This window comes from Protomyctophum parallelum, assembly GCF_964188405.1.
Source record: "Protomyctophum parallelum genome assembly, chromosome: 3".
Classification (NCBI taxonomy): Eukaryota; Metazoa; Chordata; class Actinopteri; order Myctophiformes; family Myctophidae; genus Protomyctophum; species Protomyctophum parallelum.
Genome location: NC_139698.1, coordinates 23,591,102 through 23,612,393, shown reverse-complemented (window position 1 = coordinate 23,612,393; position 21,292 = coordinate 23,591,102). Strand labels below are relative to the sequence as shown.

At 45.1% G+C, this 21,292-nt stretch overlaps 1 protein-coding gene across 1 annotated transcript; it reads right to left on the bottom strand.

Moving 5' to 3' along the window:
* Positions 1-559: 559 nt before the first annotated feature.
* On the bottom strand, positions 560-21,285 carry sphk2 (sphingosine kinase 2). Its single transcript, XM_083760473.1, has 8 exons — positions 21,222-21,285; positions 15,375-17,188; positions 11,187-11,336; positions 10,229-10,323; positions 9,778-9,893; positions 5,737-5,949; positions 3,788-5,369; positions 560-699 (listed from the first exon to the last, which is right to left on the bottom strand). The coding sequence occupies exons 2-8, from the start codon at positions 15,832-15,834 to the stop codon at positions 637-639; spliced, it is 2,679 nt and encodes an 892-aa protein (XP_083616599.1). The 5' UTR covers positions 15,835-17,188; positions 21,222-21,285; the 3' UTR covers positions 560-636.
* Positions 21,286-21,292: the final 7 nt, after the last annotated feature.

The window sequence follows — 21,292 nt, the reverse complement described above, 5'->3', positions numbered from 1 at the left end:
GGAAGGATTTCGACTTTTTGTATCACCATCAAGATCGAATAACATCATAATTCTTGTCCGAAGAGTGGCTTTCCTCGAGACTCGGTTCGGTCATCTCGGATTCACCGTAAGGCATAAAAAATAAAAATACGTCAAGGTAGTGCTTCCTCTGCATGCATGCATACTAGAATGTATACATCACAACACATGCAGTGCTGCAAACGAAACAAACAAACAAACAAAAACAATCCCATTAACATTCAACTTGTTCTTCTTCCCTCTTGGTATCCTGGGACTGGGGCTGGCTGTTCTCATCCTCCGCAGTGTGTCATAAGGTGGGGAGGGGTGGGGGGATGTGTGAAAGCTCACTGTGATATGCGACAGCTGTGCAAACGAGGCGCGTTTGTTTCCTATTTTCTCCCATCCATTTCCCACATTCGCTATTAATCCCTGCGTTCGTGTTTCTCGGGCGGACGGACGGGTGATCCCTTTTCATTAAAACGAGCCCTGCAATACAGGCTTGCTTTAGTGCCCCCCCCCCCACCCACCCACCCCACCCCACCTCCTCTCGGGCAGAGCTGCTAACAGATATTACGTCATTCATGAGGGGCGCTGCATCATCTTATATCAGCAGGTCGGCTCAGCAAATCCCACCGGTCAGAATCTGGTAATCTTCTCCCCGGGGTCGCCAACGATCAGACGGGCCATGGAGGGATGAACCTGTGGGGGGGTGATGATGGGACAAGCAGACGTTAATACAGCAACAAGCACCGATATGCTCCCATTTCAAGTGATTAACCTTAGAACCCATTCTGACCTGAGATCAGATTCTAAAAATGTCTTCTACATCCTGACAGTTTTCTGAAAAAGCTATGTTTCTATGTCAGTGGTTCTTCGATTTTTCTAAAATAGCAGAACTACAAGCTCGTAGCGCGCCACTCGGTGGCGCGCTATGAGCTTGTAGATCTGCTATTTTTCAATAGCTAAAGCATAACGTAATGCCAACACCAAAAGAGGTTCCCTCCCAAAATGGGTTAAGCCATTTAGACCCGAGGACGATTCTACAAATGTCTTCTAAATCCTAAATGTTTTCTAAAAAGAAAACCTATGTTTCTACGTCAGTGGTTCTCAAACCATTTCATTTTCCCAGAATGATATGCATTTGGCCGCAGAACCCCCCCCCCATCTCAAAATATGTTGTTCGAGTCCAGTTTAAAGAGTAAGTTATTGAATTGCACATGTTTAACACTTGCCATGTGCAGAAAGCTCTCAGGCTGAGTGTTATGAACGTAAGAGACAGCTTTTTATCGTCCCCTCTGGGACCCTTAAGTGATGCTGAATTAAAAGCGGCTCCATTTCTCGTCTCGCTGGATTACGTAATATTTCAGACACAAACTGCGGTAGCTCGGTTATCTGCTTTATCGTCTGTGTCGGGTGAAAAAAAAAACCCTCGTATGTCCAAAGCTGTTACATTTCAGAATTCAGATCTACAATCTGCTACTTAGGCGATGCCTTTGTGTGCGACGCAGCGCTGTAGTATGATCAAGTAGTGCGTATATTTACGGGGGGGAGGGGGGGGGGGGGATACAAAAAGCTTGAACATGTAGATAAAGAGGTTTCTGCGACTTTACACGACTTGAAGTGGAGATGGGAAAGACAAGAGATTAGAATAGGGGAGAACCTACACGTAGTTATGTAGGAAGAAGAGGCTAGTCTATTTTCCTTTACTGCAACAGCGAATCTAACCATCGATGTAATTGATTAAAAAAATAAAAGAAATCGATAAAATATGTATTTTGTAATAGCAATAATAACACAGTTTCCATTTTTTTGCAAGCAATTCAGGTGTTCTCAATTAATTTAAAAAGTGATCCAACATTAATAATAAACTATTTATTTGTAGAGCAAACGGAAAAGATAGAAAGCTCTTTCCACAGCAATAAATATAATCTCGATAGAATAATCGCTATGAAAATAATCTATATTCGCAGGCCTCATTCTCATATTTTTTCTTACTTGTGACCAAATGTCAAAGTAAGAGATAAGCCTCCGGGTGAAATTTGACAGTGTGCCAATCATGGGCACATGTACTTTAAGAATAATTGACCCTAACAGGGTTCAAAATCATATCACTCAGTTCAAGGCTCAACTACACAGCACCAGTTCTGTAGTCTCAAGTACACCCGACCAGAACTGTATAGTCTCAACTACACACAGCACCATGAACTGTAGTCTTTGACCTTAGTCGGGTGCAGATTCCAAGCAATACTGAGATAGAAAACAACACAGCATGCACAAGTAGTCCTTTAAGCTTTTAATCCAACAGCAGTCACTGACGAAGGCCAATAGGTCGAAACGTGTTTTGGTGACTGCTGTTCTGCAGTGTTAATTTTGACAGCAAATTGTGATTTAGTCTTACGCCTAAACACCAGTTGCAACACCCAAACCAACTGGTGTGGTTTGGGCGTTTAGTCACAACACGCGTTACACGCCATTTAGTTTTAGTCTTATTTAGTCATGTGAAATTGTTTAGTCTAGTTACCTTAGTCTTAGTCAACAAACATTTTGCGCTCTCATTAGAAGGCGGGTGTAAGTGCCATCCAACCGATTCTCTTGTTTCTTTGAAAGTGTCCATGTCTCGGAGCCATAGAGTAGAATCGGCTCGACGGTAGTCCTAAATATTTTTACTTTTAACATCTTACTAAGCTGGGATGACCAGATCTTATGCATGTCATTGCAGGCTGACCAGGCCATACCCTTCCTAGTTTGAAAGTCCTTTTGGGAAGAAGATATATATGAACCCAAATACTTGTAGACATCGACCCGTTTCGACCAGAGTGTTGTTAAGTGTAGTAGTACAGTAGTGCTGTGGATGCAGAGGACTTTGTTTTATTGCGTCCCTTAACTATACACTGCGTTTTGGGATGCAAAATGCACCCCATTTTAATATCTGAAAGATTATTAATGTACTTGTGGTGTGCGGTTTGTTTTCAAACTCTTATATCTTAATGACCAACGGAATTCTAGCCACTAAGAACTAGGCATGTAATGGTTCACTCAACTAACGATACGATTCGTATCACGATACGATTTTTCACGATATTAAAAAAAAAAAATATTTTCCAGAGAAATTACTGTTTTTTTAATTGTACGGTAATGTATCTCCCCCCTGAGCTTTTTTCACATTTTTTATTTAACTACATTGCAAATAAAAAGCAGTAGCATTACTTTTGACAGTGCAGAAACATAATTGCCTTCCTTGTTGAGCATCAACGACCATTATCACCTGGGCACAGTCACAGACACACACACACACAGCAACCCTCTAAAGCGCTCTACTACTGAAAGTGACTCATTTCTCTCCAAAAGCATTTGAATATGATGGAATATGACTAAAGCTCACATTTCACATATTTCACTAGCCCCCCCTTAAATAAGATTGTTTTTATTTCAATAAATCGATTCATATCGGGATTAACCCATTTTGGGGCGGGAACCCCTTTTGGTGTTAGCATTATGTTATGCTTTAGCCATTGAAAAATAGCAGATCATAGCGCGCCACTCTGCTATTTTTGAAAAAATCGAAGAACCACCGACATAGAAACATAGCTTTTTCGGAAAACTGTCAGGATGTAGAAGACATTTTTTAGAATCTGATCTCAGGTCAAAATGGGTTAATATCGATATACATCGATATACGATATATCGCTACATGCCTACTAAGAACACAAAGTACCACACATCATGGCACCAAAAGGTTCAATGAACACCAGGAGAAGAAGCGTCTGGTTGAAGAAGAGCCTCTGACCTGTGCTTGGAGAGGTCCGTAGGGCACCAGCTCTCCGTCCACGGTGAGCGTTCCCCGCGTGGACAGCGGCTGCAGCCGGAACGCCCGGCAGGACACATGGCTGACGTAGGGCGAGCTGAGCGCGTGGTGCGTCCCCCGTTCCATGGCGAAGAACAGCCGCAGCAGCGTGGCCCGGGAGATGCCGGCGCGCACGAACGTCAGGTGGATGAGGCCGTCGTCGAAGCGCGCCTGGGGCGCCGCATGGAGGTCCGCGCCCAGGTGGGTCTGGTAGAGGGCCAGCACCAGGACGAAGTCCCCCTCGATGCTCACCCAGTCACGGGCGGGGAGCGGCCGGTCGAGGGCGGGCAGCAGGTCGTCCCGGGGGGAGTTGGCCGGCAGGCCGCAGGGCGCGAACGACGAGCGGCCACCGAGCCCCCCGGCCGGCTCGCCGGCGAGGTCGAAGTTGAACGAGGAGGCCGGCACGCGGAAGGAGGGCGACGGGGAGGCGGAGCTGGGCGTGTTGGGGCGAGGGGCGAGGTACGAGGCGTGGGGCGAGGCGCAGGAGGAGGGCGACGACGGAGGGGTGGGCGACAGGGACTGCAGGGAGGGCAGCTTGGGGGGCAGGGTGTTGGAGTGGGGGTGCTGGAGGAGGGAGAGGGGCCGGGGCCGCACAGCGTTCTGGTTCTGGTCCAGCTTCTTGGGCTTGTTGTAGGAGAAGGGAGAGTGGCGGAAGGGAGAGGAGATGGTGAGGGAGCGCTCCCGGTCCATCGGGGGGTAATGGTCCTTCTGGTAGTACGTGCCGTTCAGAGCCGTGTCCTCCTCGCCGTACGGCCCGGACTCGGTGTCGGCGTGCTGGCTGAGGAGCGGCTGGCTGAACAGAGCGTTGTTGATCTGGCTGGACGGCGCCGAGTTCTTCCTCAGCGCCTGCCTGGCCTCCTGCAGGTCGTCGGGGTAACACTCGTCCTCCCGGTCCCCGCCCCCCCCTCGGCCCCCGTGCTTCCCCGGCTCCGTTGCCGGCACAGTGCTCTCTCCTTCCGCGGAGCCGCCGCTAACCCCATCCCTCCCCCCGTCCTCCTCCTCCTCCATCTCGCTCGAGTCCTGCTCCGCTGGACCCTCGTCTTCCCTCTCCTCCAGGCTCCCGTCCGGCGTCCGCCTGTCCCTTTCGCCGGCCTCCGGGCCGGCACCCGGCCCCTCGTCCTCCATGCCCGTCGTCGTCGTCATCTCCGCCTCCCCCTCGCGCTCCCTGTCTTCCGCCAGGCTGCTGGCCCGCACCACGCCGACGACGCCTTTCCCGCCACCGCGGGCTCGCGCCCGCCTCCGCTCTCTCTCCCGCTGCCGCTCCAGCTCGCGCTCGCGCTCTCCCTCGCCGCGGCGGAGGCTCAGCTGCTCGCTGAGGCCCATGTCGGAGCAGGTCCGGTGGATAGGCGTTCGGCAGTAGGCGTCCAGGCCCTCGGTGATGCTGCGGGACAGGGGCCTCCTGGGGGGCGGCGACGAGCTGACCGTGGCAGGGGGCAGGTAGGAGAGACGGCCCTTGTAGGAGCGCAGGGAGGCGATACGTACCAGAGTGCCCAGGGTGAAACGGGCCGAGCCCAAGCCCCGATATCTGTAAGGGGAAAGTTGGGGGGGGGGGGGGGGGGGGGAATGACAATATTCATCAAGCTACATTTTACGAAACATTTTTTACATACATCCAGAAACTTGTAGTTCATCCATTGCCGAAGAGGGCTTGGAATTTTGCATCCAGTTTGGAAATCGTTCCATCCTTAAAACATGTGGAATAATATAAGTAGACACCACTCACGGTGCATCAAATTTACTATATTTTAATGACTAGATTTAACTCATTGGCCGCCAAAGAAATGAACAAGAACTAAGCCAATACTAGCACCTACTCTCTCAACACAAACACACCTTACTCTCTCATAGGGCCCCGTCTCTTTCTCTCTCCACACACACACACACACACAAACCTCTCACTCTCGATGTCCACGTCGGACACGAAGCCCCAGGCCACGGACAGGAAGGAGAACAGTCGCCTGGAGGTGGGGCCGCCGATGCCGCGGCCGTGATGCGAGGGGTCCGGGCTGGTGGTCACGGAGACCAGGTCCATGGGGCGGACCCCGCCGCGACACAGCAGGAAGCAGCAGTTGAGGAGGAGGGGCTCGCGAAGGCACATGTCATAACTGAGGAAGAAAAAAAATAAAAGGTTTTACTTAACGCATTCTGACCTGAGATCAGATTCTAAAAATATCTTCTACATCCTGACAGTTTTCTGAAAAAGCTATGTTTTCTTCTTTTAAAAAAATAGCAGACCTACAAGCTCTGAGCTTGTAGATCTGCTATTTTTCAATAGCTAAAGCATGACATGATGCTAACACAAAAACGGGTTCCCGCCCAGAATGGGTTAAAAGTGGCAAAAGTAGAAAGTAGTCATTATGCAAGAATGTCCCATTTCACAAATTCAAATCTTTTGAAAATAGCAGATCCACAAGCTCACAATGTGTCGCATCACGACGCATTGTGATCTTGTAGATCTGCTATTTTCAAATGGCCCGAAATGGATATAGCGCCGATATGGTTAGTGCGTGTTTTGTAATAATATAAATGAAAATCTACACAGTAACTAGTAGCTAAAGGTTTTCAAATAAATGTAGTGGAGAAAAAGTGCAACATTTGCCTGGTACTCCACACCACTGTAACCGAGGGACAGCAGAACAAACTGTGAAAGTGCACGCCATCGCCCGCAGATACAGATAAAGGGCGGACCGCTAACAGGCAAACAGCCACAAGACAGAGTCCTTTTCTCTATCTCTTTATAGATAGAGGTCAGATAACTGGATTGAGATAAAGAAGACATGCTTGTTTTCCTCTTTGCAGAGGACACACGGGACAGCCCAGCAGATTTACCGTAACCTAAAAGCATCAGGGCATTGTTCTGCAAATATTCATTACTCCGTTTCGTCTCAGAATAAAACACTTTTGTCTCTTGAACAACATCATTTGGATCCTTCTGCCTAATGGACTGGCACCACTACAAAGACTGTGTGTGTAGGACTCCTGTGCACAGTGTTATTCTGCAAATAACACACAAGAAACCTAAAACCTGTAACTTATCTCGCCCCCCCAATCTCAATGCCCTTGAGATTTGACTATTTTTTTAAACTATATATTTTGGGGGCGTTTCTGCTTTTAGTGATAGTACACACTAGAGAGAGAGAGAGAGAGAGAGAGAGAGAGAGAGAGAGAGAGAGAGAGAGAGAGAGAGAAAGGAAACAGGGAGAGAGACAGGAGTGACACGTAGCAAAGGTCATTAGGCTCAGGACGAGAGCAAAAATCACACCAAAAAAATCAACAAAAGCAGAAGACTCCCACACACAAACAGTTAAAGGAACCTGCCAAGACCCTTTAAAACCCATTTAGACCTGACGTCGAAAAAAAAATCCTCCAGTTTTCTGAAATAAATATTTTCACGATTTTTCAAAAATAGCAGACCTACAAGCTCGTAGCTTGTAGATCTGCTATTTTTCAATAGCTAAATTACAACATAATGTTTCAAACACTAAAAGGGGTTCCCGCCCCAAAATGGGTAATCAATCAAGAGCAGATAAAGGTGAACACATCTTCACAAATCAACGAAATAACGAATTTAGCAGCACCGACACAATATGCACAGTCCTCCATATGAGGCAAAGAATTACATTTTCAAGATCTGTGCCAAAAAGTGTTGACTGCCGTCAGATCCAGACACAAGCAGACAAAACCTGCGACTTAACCACTGGGCCAGACATTGGGAGGAAGTGATCACTTACGCAAGCTTCCCCAATTACACCATCACGGTGCAATCACTTCAGACCATCAACGATATCAACGTCAAACTTATCTGTGCGTGTGTGTGTGTGTGTGTGTGTGGAGGGATCTACAGTATCTAGAGTCCTAAGGTCAGCCCTGATTAAGCCACTTCTCGGCTATTTTATGATCCATGCTGACACATTTATAAACGGCTTGACAAATTCACAGTGGGCTGGTCCACATGACTCAGCTGATACACACAATTTGTGTCATACATTAGTATACAGTACACATATTAGTACACATGTAAATTAATCTAGTTTTACAATCTGTTAGCAGCTGTTAGGGCAGATAAGTTAACTGCCTATATATATATATAATAATTATTAACTACTCACTACTATGACTTGAAACTGCAGTGACACTACAGTCAAACTAGAATATCCATCAGTAAATGGAATAAGGTTTTCACTATCTTTGACGAATTAGAATATTCCAGGTAACTTAACCAATAGTTTTGCATAGGTGGGATAACAGCTTATCCAGGTTATGGCGGGAACCCATTTTGGTGTTTTACCCACTCAGATTGGGAACCCATATTTGGGTCCTGTACAGTATGTACAGTATTCAAAAATGTAAACATTTTGATTCTGCTATATAAATATTTGAAGTTTTTCAGAAACCTTAGGTCAGGATTTAGAGGCGTATTTAGAATCGGCCTCAGGCCTAAATGGGTTAATAGGATACAGCATTTATGAGCACCAACGCTGACACAGAATACTTGGATGATGTGAATATTAAGGGCATATTGGTGACAGTGTAAAAGCAGCCGTGTCGGAGCTCAAAACAAGTCCTTGTTATCAAGTGACCTAACTTTGCCGTTAGTCAAAGCAGAAGGATAAAACATTTTTATATTCAATAGACTACTACAATACCCCAGCGGATAGCATTATCACCTTGCGTTACGTGCACAAGTTCAACCATGGGATCACTTTTTTTCGTGTTACTCCACGATTAGGGCAAGCCGATATGGACGCAATCAATTCTTTTTTTTTACCACGTGTGACAATATAAATGTATTCCCCACCACACATTTTAGGAAGTATAAATAGGGAAACAAGGAAAAGACACTTGTGCCATATCATGACATTACAAAAAATTGATTTGAAACCCCAGACAATAGAGCGTCGCAGTCCCGCCCCGTCGAGAGACCCGGAAAAGAAATCCCCGTTCATTTTCCTCATAGACTTTTCAGAAAGTATTTATTTAAAGACGTTTACGCCGCGGACAAAGCCAACTCTTGTCGTGACAAATCATGACAACAAACACATTTTTTCGGGCTGAACAAATAATTAGAAAGAAGAAGAAAACGGCAGGTTACAACAATTTCTTTGTTTGTTTTTCTTCTTTGTAATTATTTGTTTGGTCCAAAATATTGTGTTTGTTGTCATGATTTGTCACGACAAGAGTTGGCTTCGCTTATAAGGTCTTTAAATAAATACGTTTTGAAATGTCCATGGGAAAAATGCATTGGAAACTATTTCCTGGGCCTGGCGTCGTCATGAAAGGGGGCGGGACTGTGAAGCTCTATAGTCACCTATCATCATAATTATGGATATAGTATCGATATCGATGTCTGTTCAGCTCAAGCTGGAAAATGTAATCGTGGCCTGGCTGGGACCTTTGGCACGTCCAAGTTCATTTCATAGGATGGGCTTCCTGCGTCGCTCTTGCTCGTTAGGAAGCAGCATCTATAAATCATTTACACTCAGGTAGGACACTCAAGAAGACAAAGATAGCACAAAGTACCCACCAGGTGTGGAAACAAGATGAGCAATCACTTAGGAGTGCCAGAGAGGGGCGCGTATCCAATTTCTATCAGTCATTGTTAACCACATGAATCCTATCCGATTCCGGGCATGTCATATAGGCAACATTTTGGGAACATAGGCAATGTACAAGCTCACATAGTGTCGAAACATGAGGCACTGTGAGCTTGTAGATCGGTTGTTTTCAGCAAAGAGGTTTGGTGGAGGGTAAAAAATTGCGTCTGGGTTACGAAAATGTTCAGCTCAAGCTGGAAAATGTAATATTCACTTTTGCATCAAATTCAAATTCACATTTTGCATCACTGACTTTATGGACTGCATGTCCTCGTGCCGTGAGAAATATACAGCAGAGTATATGCGAACAGGAACAGACTTGCAGAACGCATCTCTTACCCAGCGTGGTGGTTGATGGCACCGGCCAGGGCGTTTCCAGAGCCACAGGGGAGGATGCCCACCGGGGTCTTTATTGCTTGTTCCCAGTCCGGTCGCTCCATCAGCCCATTAATTACCTACACACACACACACACACACACACACACACATACACACAGTCACCCTGTAGTCTAGTCTAGATGTACTGAAGTATGTCCTAAGGACATATCATCAACACCCACATAATACGGACACAAAATACAGAATTACTCATCAAAATGTGAGGCTCTTTTATAAGTGTAGTCTAGTGTGTGTGTGTGTGTGTGTGTGTCTAGTGTAGATGTACTGGAGTTAGTCCCAAGGACATATCATCAATACCCACATAACAATACGGGCACAAAGTACATAATTACTCATCAATATGTGAGGCGCACGCACACACACACAGACACACACCCCCTTGGAGACCCACCTCGTGCAACAGGCCGTCTCCAGAGATGATGATGATGCCGTCCCACTCCGGCAGACGGATCTCTCTGATGAGCTCCCTGGCGTGGTTCTGCCGCTCTGAGACGACAACAACACAGCATAAACACCAAAGCACTTGTTTGAAGTTGAACACATGGGATGGGAGGCAACAACAACACTGCTGTTGTTTTGTGGATATATAAAAGTGTACTTCTTGGTTTGGGGAAAAACAAGACGCGTGGTCGGAAAATATACATACTTTGGAGTTCAAATCTTGTTTAGTGCCTATTTGTCAGCATTTTGAAATGTATTAAATAACATGACAGCACAGCATATAATGGTAAGGTCAATGAATAAACGTGTGTGTTTCAATATTAAAACCTGGCGTGACGTCCAAATGTCTAAACATTTTTTTTATATTTTCTATTTGTTGTAGGAAGTCTGATTTTGGTGTGTGTGTGTGTGTGTGTGTGTGTTATGTCTGTCTGGGATGTATCCGAATCCAAATCTGTTCAGGAAAGCGAAAATAATGCAATGGAAACTGTCATTTTGTCTATGCGAAGTTGCTCATCAATATTCGGTGGGTAAACAGCCACCACTCGTCTGTGCATCAGCCCCCAAAATGGATTCATATCATTGTGGATGGCCACAGGACAAAAATATAGTGATTTGATTCTGTACCAAATCACCCAGACATAGCATGCCTTATTGAAGAGTTGCATGTAGCTCTGTGGGACAAATTGGGCTAAAACGAGATGGATGTTTGACACCAGACAGTAAACACACCCACCCTTCCCCTCCCCTCCCCTTCCTCCCTGGGGAATATTTTTTTCTGACAGTATGAAATTGTACCCTCAATCACTCTGGCACTCAACCTTTCTCACAAACAAAACTTGATGTATGAGTGTATGTCTTGTCTGTGTATCTTGTCTCTGTGTGTGTGTGTGTGTGTGTGTGTGTACCTGTCTGGATCAGGTTGTAGCTGATGTTAGCCTCTCTGATCATTGGCAGGATGTGCGTCTGGCACCACTGCATCGCCTGGCCCCGCCCACTGAAAGGGTTGACCAATAGCATCAGTCGTCGGGGTCGAGGTAGCAGACTTCGTGTGAATTCTGAGATGCAACATAAGCAACAACAAAAAGAGAAAAGGATTCATTAAAAAAAAGGCATGTAGAGAAGAACCTAATTCAAAGCAAAGGGCATAATCAGCAATTCACTGCATTGGCAAAGGAAAGCTACCATTGCCTACCAATGTCGTCAGCTAAACTATAATTATGGTTGGGGAATATTTAATTATGGCTGGGAAGCATTTAAAATACTTCTACATTAGCGGCAGGTTTCTACTAAAACAACGTAAAATATTCAGTGAAGATATCATATTCACTAAAAATGTAAAAATTATTCTTAGTAACAACATATTGTCAATATGATCCGACGGTACAAAGATACATAATTAACCAAAATAACCTCATCTCCATTCTGTCATTACAAAAAAAAGAAAAAGAATGACAGAATATTTAAAAAGAATAGCTGATGTGCAAGCTCACAACACCTAATGTAGGCACAAGCTTGTAGATCGGCTCTTTTTGCTATTTTTGAAAATAGGGCTCAACAAAACCTGGTGGTATGTTGTAAAGTTGTATGTTTAGAGAACATACAACAACTCGGAGGCATTTCAAGTATGGATGTTTAGTGGACAAACATTGTCATTACACTGCAAAGTCTCATCAGCCTCTCTAGCTGTCATTAATACAGAGTTCCCTTTCCCCTGGGACCTTTGGCACATCCAAGTTCAATCCGACTTATTCTCTGTCCCTTGGCCTGGGACCTTTGGCACATCCAAGGTCAATCCAGACTTGTTCTCTGTCCCTTGGCCTGGGACCTTTGGCACATCCAAGGTCAATCCAGACTTGTTCTCTGTCCCTTGGCCTGGGACCTTTGGCACACCCAAGGTCAATCCGACTTGTTCTCGGCTTCCTGCTGTTCGTCACTCTTGCTCTTTAGGAAGCAGAATCTATGAATCATTTACATTCGGGTAGGACACTTGAGAAGACAAAGATAGCACAAAGTACCCACCAGGTGTGGAAACAAGATGAGATGTATCCAATATCTATCAGTCATTAACCACATGAACCCTAGTGCTTCGATTCTGGGCATGTCATAGGCATTTTGGCAACACAGCCGATCTACAAGATCACATTGTGTCGCAAGTTTGTGATGCATTGTGAGCTTGTGTGTCGACGGATATTAACATATTTGGTATGGGGGGGGGGGGGGGGGGATATGTGTAGGACAAAAATACTGATTTGCTCAGATACGTAAATTCTCCATTTATTGTCAAGCTGAATATAGGAGCATATATTATAGCTCAAAAGGTAGACAGATTAGGGAGCGCTGGAGGACCCCCCCCCCCCCCCGTCAACCAGGAATATTAAGACCCATCAACAATGTTTTTCTCTCGCAGTGCGGCAACGTGCCATGCTGTGAGCTTGTAGATAGAATGAGCTAAAATGATACAGCACAGCTGCTTCCCCGGTGTTAATTGATTAAGTGGTTTATGACACCATTTAGAATTTCAGACCAGACAAGATGTTGCAGTATTCTTTTCGCTACGGTTATGTCACACCCTAGTATGTGTGAATAGGGGAAGCAACGGGAATCGTTGTCACCGTGTCAAAGTGTTGTTGAAAAGGCACTTGGTGGCACATTGGATTTGGCTCCTTTTTGTGGCCTCGAAAGCTCGAAAAACAAATATTTGGACGCGCCTCATAATTTTTCATGAAATGGTGTATGTTGCTGTCGTTGCCGGTCCCTGCACTACAATGCGTATAAACACAGTTTTGTGCAGAGGACAGAAACATGAATCACAAAAAAAGGCAAGATACCGGTATTGTTTGCACCTCCAAGACAATGATTGATTTAGCTTGGCCATGCCCCCACATTCTTGTATGTGTACAGAAATAATTATATAGCGCCTTTATCGCTTTGTGCATTACATGTAGCAGTTAGGGCCGATTCATACTCCTATTTTAGAGCCGAATAAAAGTCGGTTCGGCGCTGTAGAATCTACAATGTGACGTCATTTGAGGTTCGGGGGGGGGGGGGCGATGGTACAAACACAACACAAAGCTGGGCGTAGAGCCCCTCAGAAACTAACGCAGGGGGAGGAGCCAGTGGTTGAATAGGAAGCTTCCGGATTCCTAAGCAGCCGCACTACCGCCTGGGCCACAGTTAGCCCCAATGTCTTCACCCATTCTGACCCGAGATCAGATTCTAAAAATGTCTTCTACATCCTGACAGTTTTCTGAAAAAGCTATGTTTCTATGTCAGTCGTTCTTCGAGCTATGAGCTTGTAGATCTGCTATTTTTCAATAGCTAAATTATAACATAATGCTAACACCAAAATGTCTTAAAGAATGCAGGGAGCAAGATCAGACGCTTTCACTCAATCACACATTACAGGAACATCACGGAATGAGCTTGTAGATCTGCTATTTTTCAATAGCTAAATTATAACAATGCTAACACCAAAATGTCTTAAAGAATGCAGGGAGCGAGATCAGACGCTTTCACTCAATCACACATTACAGGAACATCACGGAAGGAAGTGGGCGCGCACAACGTCGGTGGACATCGGGGCAGTTAATAAATACCGTGACAGAGAGGAGAGAGGCATGACAGGGACCAGAGGAAGACAACGGTTTACGGAATGCGATGATAAGGCTCTAAGAAAAAAGGGGACACATCAGCGATATGGGGCAGGCTGTTATCAGCCTGCACGCGGATGTGTTATGTTATGTCAGCCCTGCTTACGGAGGAGCAAACAGATAGAGCCAGAGAGGGGGATCAGGGAGAGGTATATTAGAGGAGTATGGGTATCGGGAAGGAGGAGGAAGTAGACGTGGAAGAAAACACAGACGGACGGGGGTCGGGGCGGTCGGATGTGCCTCGTGTATAAACAGAACCATGGTGAGTGGTGAGAAAGGTGAGGCCTAGACAAGAGGGGTAGACGCTACAGCTGTATCAGTCCCCGTCTGTTTATTGTTGGTGCGGGGGTACTAGGAGGGGTGGGAAATGGCAGCCGACCCACCCTTTATGTCTCTATGGAGGGTCTACACTGGTGATGCAATGATACAGACCATGTGTGTGCAGGACAGAGAACAACCCAGAGAGGGATGGAGAAAGAGAGAGAGAGAGAGAGAAAATTGGTTAAATGTTATACATGCGTGCTCACCCCGCTGAGTGAGCACTCAACATGAGCATCCGAGCAGCCAACCATCAGCTGGCTGAAGCTGAAAGGGAATTCCCCCCCCCCCCCCCCAGAGGGATCAATAAAGGTCTTCCTTTTTTATTTTTTACACTGCTGTTATTTATACAACCGTCTTGGCTGGCTGCATGAAGGCTCTTGAGAAAGCAGGTCGGCCAACCCAGATACTGTAACGAACATGAACCGTTACCGGACACCTGGATCAACCTGGTCACCTGAGGCAACAGACCTCATTTGACTTCTAGTACACCATCATGTGTTTTCAACAGGTGGTCCGTGAAGGTATTGCATGTGGTCCCTGACCATGCATTTAGTAATGTAGGAAAGGGAAGATTTGTATTGACCACAAGTTGAGAAACAATGCAGTAAATGACGTGGCGACATATGATGTCGATGTTGTCAGTTACTGGGAAGTCGGACGTCAAGAACTTCCACAGAAAAGAGAGGTATAGAATCTCAAGAGAAACTGCACCGGATTGCCTGGTTGAGTCACCATTATGCCCATAATGAATTGCATGTGTCTGCCTGCTCATACAAACAGCAAGTTACAATAGCGACATGATTTTAATATGGAAGGTTCATTTTCCCCCCACACAACGCCCATATCCCCACACACAACACAACCCCAGGTTGATTCTCAGTCGGGGTGGTGATCCCTGGTTCATAATCAGTTGAAAGCCCCTGTAGTACACAGTAACAGGAAATAAACCGTACATATCCATAGGTGCCAAAATTATTATTGTCAGAGTGACTCCTGCTATATACACACCAAACAATTCTGTTCACCAAATAAATAAGGCTCAAAATCACCAAGTCCCACAAAAGGGGACTGAACACATAACTAGACATACACACACGTGCGCATATATATATGCACACTCACCTGTTTCAGGATTCACGACCACCCCCCTCAGCAGACACTGCACCGCCACGGACCACTTCTCTGCCTCCGGCCTGCTCTCGGCCAGGTAAGCCCTGACCTGCCGTCGTCTGGACACACCTTTCCTCTTCTTGCCCGGGGGGTACCAGTACAGGACCAGCAAGGGGGGCGCGGGCGCCCGGGGGCAGCTGGAGCCGGCCAGCTCCGACAGGGGCAGCAGCAGGCGGGCCTCTTTGCCCGGCCGCGGCGACAGGCGCTGGATGTGGACGTGCGTGTGGGTGAGGGTCAGGGCATAGTTGGAGACCGGCGCCTGGGTGGGGGAGGCGGCCGGCGAGGGGCCGCTGTTGGGGCTGTTGGGACAGCTGTTGCCGCTGTTGCCGTTGGTGCCCGAGCCCCAGTCGGCAAACTGGCTGTGGAGCAGCGCCTCTGCCGGGGACGGCACGGGAGGGTCTGGGGATCGCATGGCTTTCGGCTTTTGGTTTAGTGAAGGGAAAAAAAAAAGAGCTTGGACGGCCGTAGAGGTTTCTGCTATAACAGGAGGACGGCAGCCGTTTCAAAATGAGTAAACTGGGCCAAGCTCTATATAAAGATTGAGGAAAAACCCCAAAATGTGTGAGTCAGTCACAAAGCTTCATCCCTGAATCGTCCCTTGAACATCATTCTTCAGTGCTTGTATCGCCGAGGTTCCCTGTTACCTCGGGGTAGAACCTTGGGGCTTAAAAGGGCTGCATGTAGGTAGCTGGTTTATACGGGACACACGGATTATTTTTCTCGCGTTAATATACTAGTACTAATGCACACTTTGTCTTCATTACACGCCAGTCTATATAAGGCGACGTGGCGTCATGCTGTGACATCGTGCTGTCATCTTTGCTTGCGTTCCCGTGATTACAGCTTGGATTCAAGAAAAATAATGTCAAAGACAAAGAAAACTATTTGTAGCCATTTGCTTATTGATCTGGGAAACAAAAACACAGCTTCCAGTTGAAGGTGCTTTATCCTGCAATTCCATTAAGTGCAGCTTATTGTTCGCCAGTCCTTATGCCTTATTCATAAAGCTGATCGGAGACAGTTTGATCTAAAGTGCCACCAGTTTATACAGTTCCTCAGCACTATCCAGTGGCAAATGAAAAAAAAACCTGATCCCAGGCAAACAGGATTCAACTATTCCACCTTTTCCCCAGTAGGAGGTCAATTAAAGTGTGTTTACACAAACGCCACTTAAGCACAAATAAAGATGCGTTTAAATTAACAGTTCAAAAGCACTCGCTGTTGTTAAGAACGGCCACGCAACATCACAGACTATTTTCTTCTCCTTTTTAAATAAAGCGCAAAGTAAAAGGGACAATACGGAAACATTAGGTTGCGCCTAAAAACGGATTAACTGATTATTGAGACGAGAAAAAAACAACATAAAAACACACCTTGCTCTGGCAAGGAGGCTACGTAGATATGTATAATATTGCTGTGGAAAATGTTGTTGTACGTGTTGGCCCAAAATAATTATTTAGTGCTACAGATAATAACAATAGGTGCGCCCGTAACTTGAGATACACGGAGTGAACAGCAGGCAGTGCGACGACACAGATGCAGTCTTTAATCCAAAATTAATATCCTCGCCTCATCCTCGGAATTTGTTCCTCCTCGTAGCGGGAGGGTGAACGACGACACCGCCGCACAGGTAAACAGTCGACTAACGGAACAAAAACAAAACAATAAAAAAAAAAGTAAAACAAGACGGCTCCCTCTGTGTTAAGTCATGGCGGTGTCCTGCTGGAGACGAAGCTCATGTTCCCTCCCATAGATCGTGTGTGTTCCTGCACAAGGGGATAGGAAGGAAAGAAAACAATCAATAAAAACAATGCTACAAAAGTACCTATAAGTGGTGGTTCAAATAGTAGACAAAATCATGCTCATAGTGGCACATAACGCATCCATTCTACAATATGACAAGAAAGGGTAATAATCCATTACAAATAATAATAATCATGGGAACGGTGTGGCTTCAATGTCTCAGACTCATGTAGCTATAACCTGGTGTTTCAGTCGTCTACTCTATTACACATCTATGACATATGGGGGTTCCAAATTTGGGCAATATTTCAGCGAACCCCTAGCACCTTTGACTTAACACAATAAAATTAAAGTTTGATTATTTCAATAAGTATAAACACAACAACCACTGGTTTGACAGACAGACAGACAGAACCACACCATAGAAAGATGACTCGGTATGCCCCATTGCCAACCCACTGTTTTTACTCAGATACTTCAATGAAGTAACATTTCCGTCAAGTAACAAATTGAACTAGAAAAAGTGCCCTTCTGGGCACAGGTCTCCACCAGGATAGGAATGTAGGACATTGCAGCTTGCCTTCATCTGGTGGTTGGATAAAAGGGCAACAAAAGTAAATTATCCACAGATCCGTGCAGTTAGAGGTAAAAACACTTTTCGGCCAGTTATAGCGCCACCTTGAGGCTGAGTTGAAATTGTTCATGTGGCATTTCGTCCTCGGTCTAGTGGGAATGTGCATGCACAATTTCACGGAAATCACGCGATGTGTTCATGATTTGCAGCATTTTGTTTGAAACTGAGCACTCCTGTGAACTTTGGAAGCCAATCTTAACCAATCAGGATGGAGTCTGAGAAATCTGAAAGACCGGTTTCGTTGAATGGCTCTAGAGAGACTGTGTACTACCAATTTGCGCGATGTTTGGACAAAATCTGTAGGTGTACTGTGCAAAAACTTGTTTTGCACAAAGCGGCCTCCTGGTGGCGCTATAACAGGCCGTTCTGGAAGGTTTGGGGCAGAGGTTCATCGTTGGCATCCAGGGAGTGTGTGTGCAAAATTTGGCATCGACCGGGTTAACGGTGGCCGAGATTAGCTGCTCACGGACACACACACGGACGGACACACGGACGGACGGACGGAGTGCAAAACATACTCTCCCCCCATGCCTTCGGCCTGGTGGAGACAATGAAGTTTGTTCAATTTGTTCTGAGATATAGCTGAAGCTATACAAGAGCAGCCAATGTGGAATATGCCACGCCATGTCTGTGGTTCTGGATCACATCAATTAACCTCACCAGCAACCAGCAGTAAGCAAGAGGCATTATGGCTAGAGCATAATAGCCACACTAGCATTCATCAGAAATGGAAGGAGGATAATAATGTTCTCCTGGCTGATATGTGGGACAGATTGTATAAGGAGGGTGAGGCAACTAGAACTAGAGAGACAAGATCTCCATTTATCCCAATATGAACTTCAACCCCAATTCGTGACTGATGAAAGCCACAGTGACTCAGAATCACACATCCTCAACCAGCCTTGGCTGAGGCAGCACGTCGGTTTGGGATGAGACGTTACAGGAACATGACCGGTCTTGTTCTCTAATTTGCCAGGGTACCTACAACCGTTACTGTTATTAAAAAATATATATATTAGGTTTGTCTTTTGTCTTAAGACTTAATAGAATTGATGAAACAAGGCCACAACGTATGGCACTGGAACGTGTTGTGAACGTACACTATATGCTATTTTCTTTGCCCAGGTTAATGCATCTCAAATATATTTATGATTCCTTACAAAAGAAATGCCTTAATAAAACCGGTAATAGATGAATGCCCTACAAGTAACATGAGCATGGATTTTCATAGTGGAAACACAGCTTTTTAGATTTAGAAGTAGCAACTCTGGTTCTTCAAAACATCAAAGATGGTCTGAAGTTTGTTGGCAGTTTACAAATTTGACAGCTCTAGGCTTATGTTTTGAAACACTTGGGTTTTTGTGCCCGAGATGTCATAATCAGAAGTCATCCCGATGATGGCTTGTGGTGGACATTTGTGTCAAAATTTCATTTTTGCCACGGACAAAATGAGTCCAGGACAATAATATTACCAGAAACACAAAGAGCTAGCCCTGGATGACCATAACAGGTCTGTAACTCTGAGTGTTGTTCAAATAGAACAAAATTTATTTGAGAACCACTAGGACTAGTTTGACCCCTAATGTGCCATATTTACATAGTAAATAAGTGTCACATATTAAAGGACATTGAGTCGTATGATCCAAATAACATCATAATGGTGCGTGTTAAAAATAAAATCTAAAATTTGCCACGGACAAGACCAAGTCACATTTGTCCCTGTAAGGACACATTGATGACCTCCGGTCATAACAGTTTAATGTGTAGCTAAGCAAGCAACATATCACCCAGAGTGACTTTTGTAGATTATCCTTTGTATCCTGTAATTATCCATGTTTCTAGTATTATGTTATACTTTGGCTATTGAAAAATAGCAGATCTACAAGGTTGTAGGTCTGCTATTTGTTTTAATCGTGAAAATGTGGTAATATACTCTTTCAGAAAAATTGCAATGTTATCGATTACTTTTAGCACAACTTGGTCTGGCTCCTATCTAGATCTATCGGAATCCTTCATCTTCCAAAGTCCAGGTTGAAGACTAAAGGTGATCTTTACCATTAGGATCCCTAGGCTGTTGTAGTGACTCAACGTTATTATAATAAGATCGGGCTAGCTGTAATCATTTGTTTCAGTCACTCAAAAGCACCAGTCAGACAAATAAAGGTCCTGCTATGAAGTTTTATAAGCGCTGCTTGGGAGATAAGCTAACTTCAGTACTGCAGACAAAATCAATACTTGACTGATGTCCAGCTCTGATAAATAATACAACTTTGCTGATGCCCATTGTTGCACTTTTAATGTCCTTGACACAGGGCGGGGACACAGCAGCAAGAATACCAGCAGGCTAATTTTGTCTCCCATGCACACAATGACCTGCTGAGTGACCAAAGCTAGGAACATTTTAGCCACAAAAAACATCTCCTGTTTCCATTGCTGTGACTCAAGATCTGCTTATACAAGTTGGCTTCACACCTTGTTCGGCAGTCTGTGAACTATCTAAAGTTAAACACATTGAACTACTAGTTCAGTAGTTCATCTGAGGTTACCGTCCTTGTTGACAGCTGTCAAATAATCTTTTTTTGTTGCATCACAATTTGGCCATTTATGGAAAATATTGTTTATATTCTTAGGAAAAATGAAAACAAAATATGTTGTAGATATATCAACTGCAGGGATCGGGTCCTAAGTTTCACTGCAACGGGCAATAAAATAACAATTACATATTCAGGCTTGTTAGACTTTTTAAAGAAATATTCCTCGCTCAATATTTGTATTTTGTGAGCTCAAGTTAGTTTAGCTATTGAAACAAACATGCTACACAACTGTAAATGTGCCTGGACTGGACCCAAAACAATGACTGACGAAGTGCCAAAATAACTGTTGTGGTTTTGTCTTCAAAATGATTCATATACTTCAGTGTCACACTTTAGTTTAACACAGATAATACATGCAGGACAGTTAAGCCTGTCCACTAGCAAGCAGCTAGTCTTGCTAGTTGGCTACAGCTACCTTTACCAACTCTATTAAACTTCCTTTTCGCCGCAAGGTTTAACGGGCTAGTGGGTAAAAACAAAAAGCTCATGTAGGCTACGGATTGGAGGTTTTCAGTCTGCCTCCTAGCTCGACACACAACCGGGAGATGGGATGATAGATAGGAGAGGGGAGATCCCGCACCGGGGTTAGCCTAGCCGTCGTTAACGACGGGCTTTTTATCGTTGTATCTGTGTTAAAAGAAACGTGTGTGATGTGATCCTCTCTCCTCCTGAAAGACTAGCAGTCATCTTAATTCAGTGTTTCTAAACCCAAACAGACAAGGCGTCAGTTAAAAAGCTACCAAAGCAGGGCAAACAGGTACAGACCGAGCTGGACTATTACAATATAAGGCTGGCAGACCAAAACACAAAAGACGGAAAAGAAATTACCTCATTTTTGCTCCCTCCGCGACGGTTACAAGTCGCTTGCACCCTCTCTTGGCCCTGAAGCCTCTGGACTG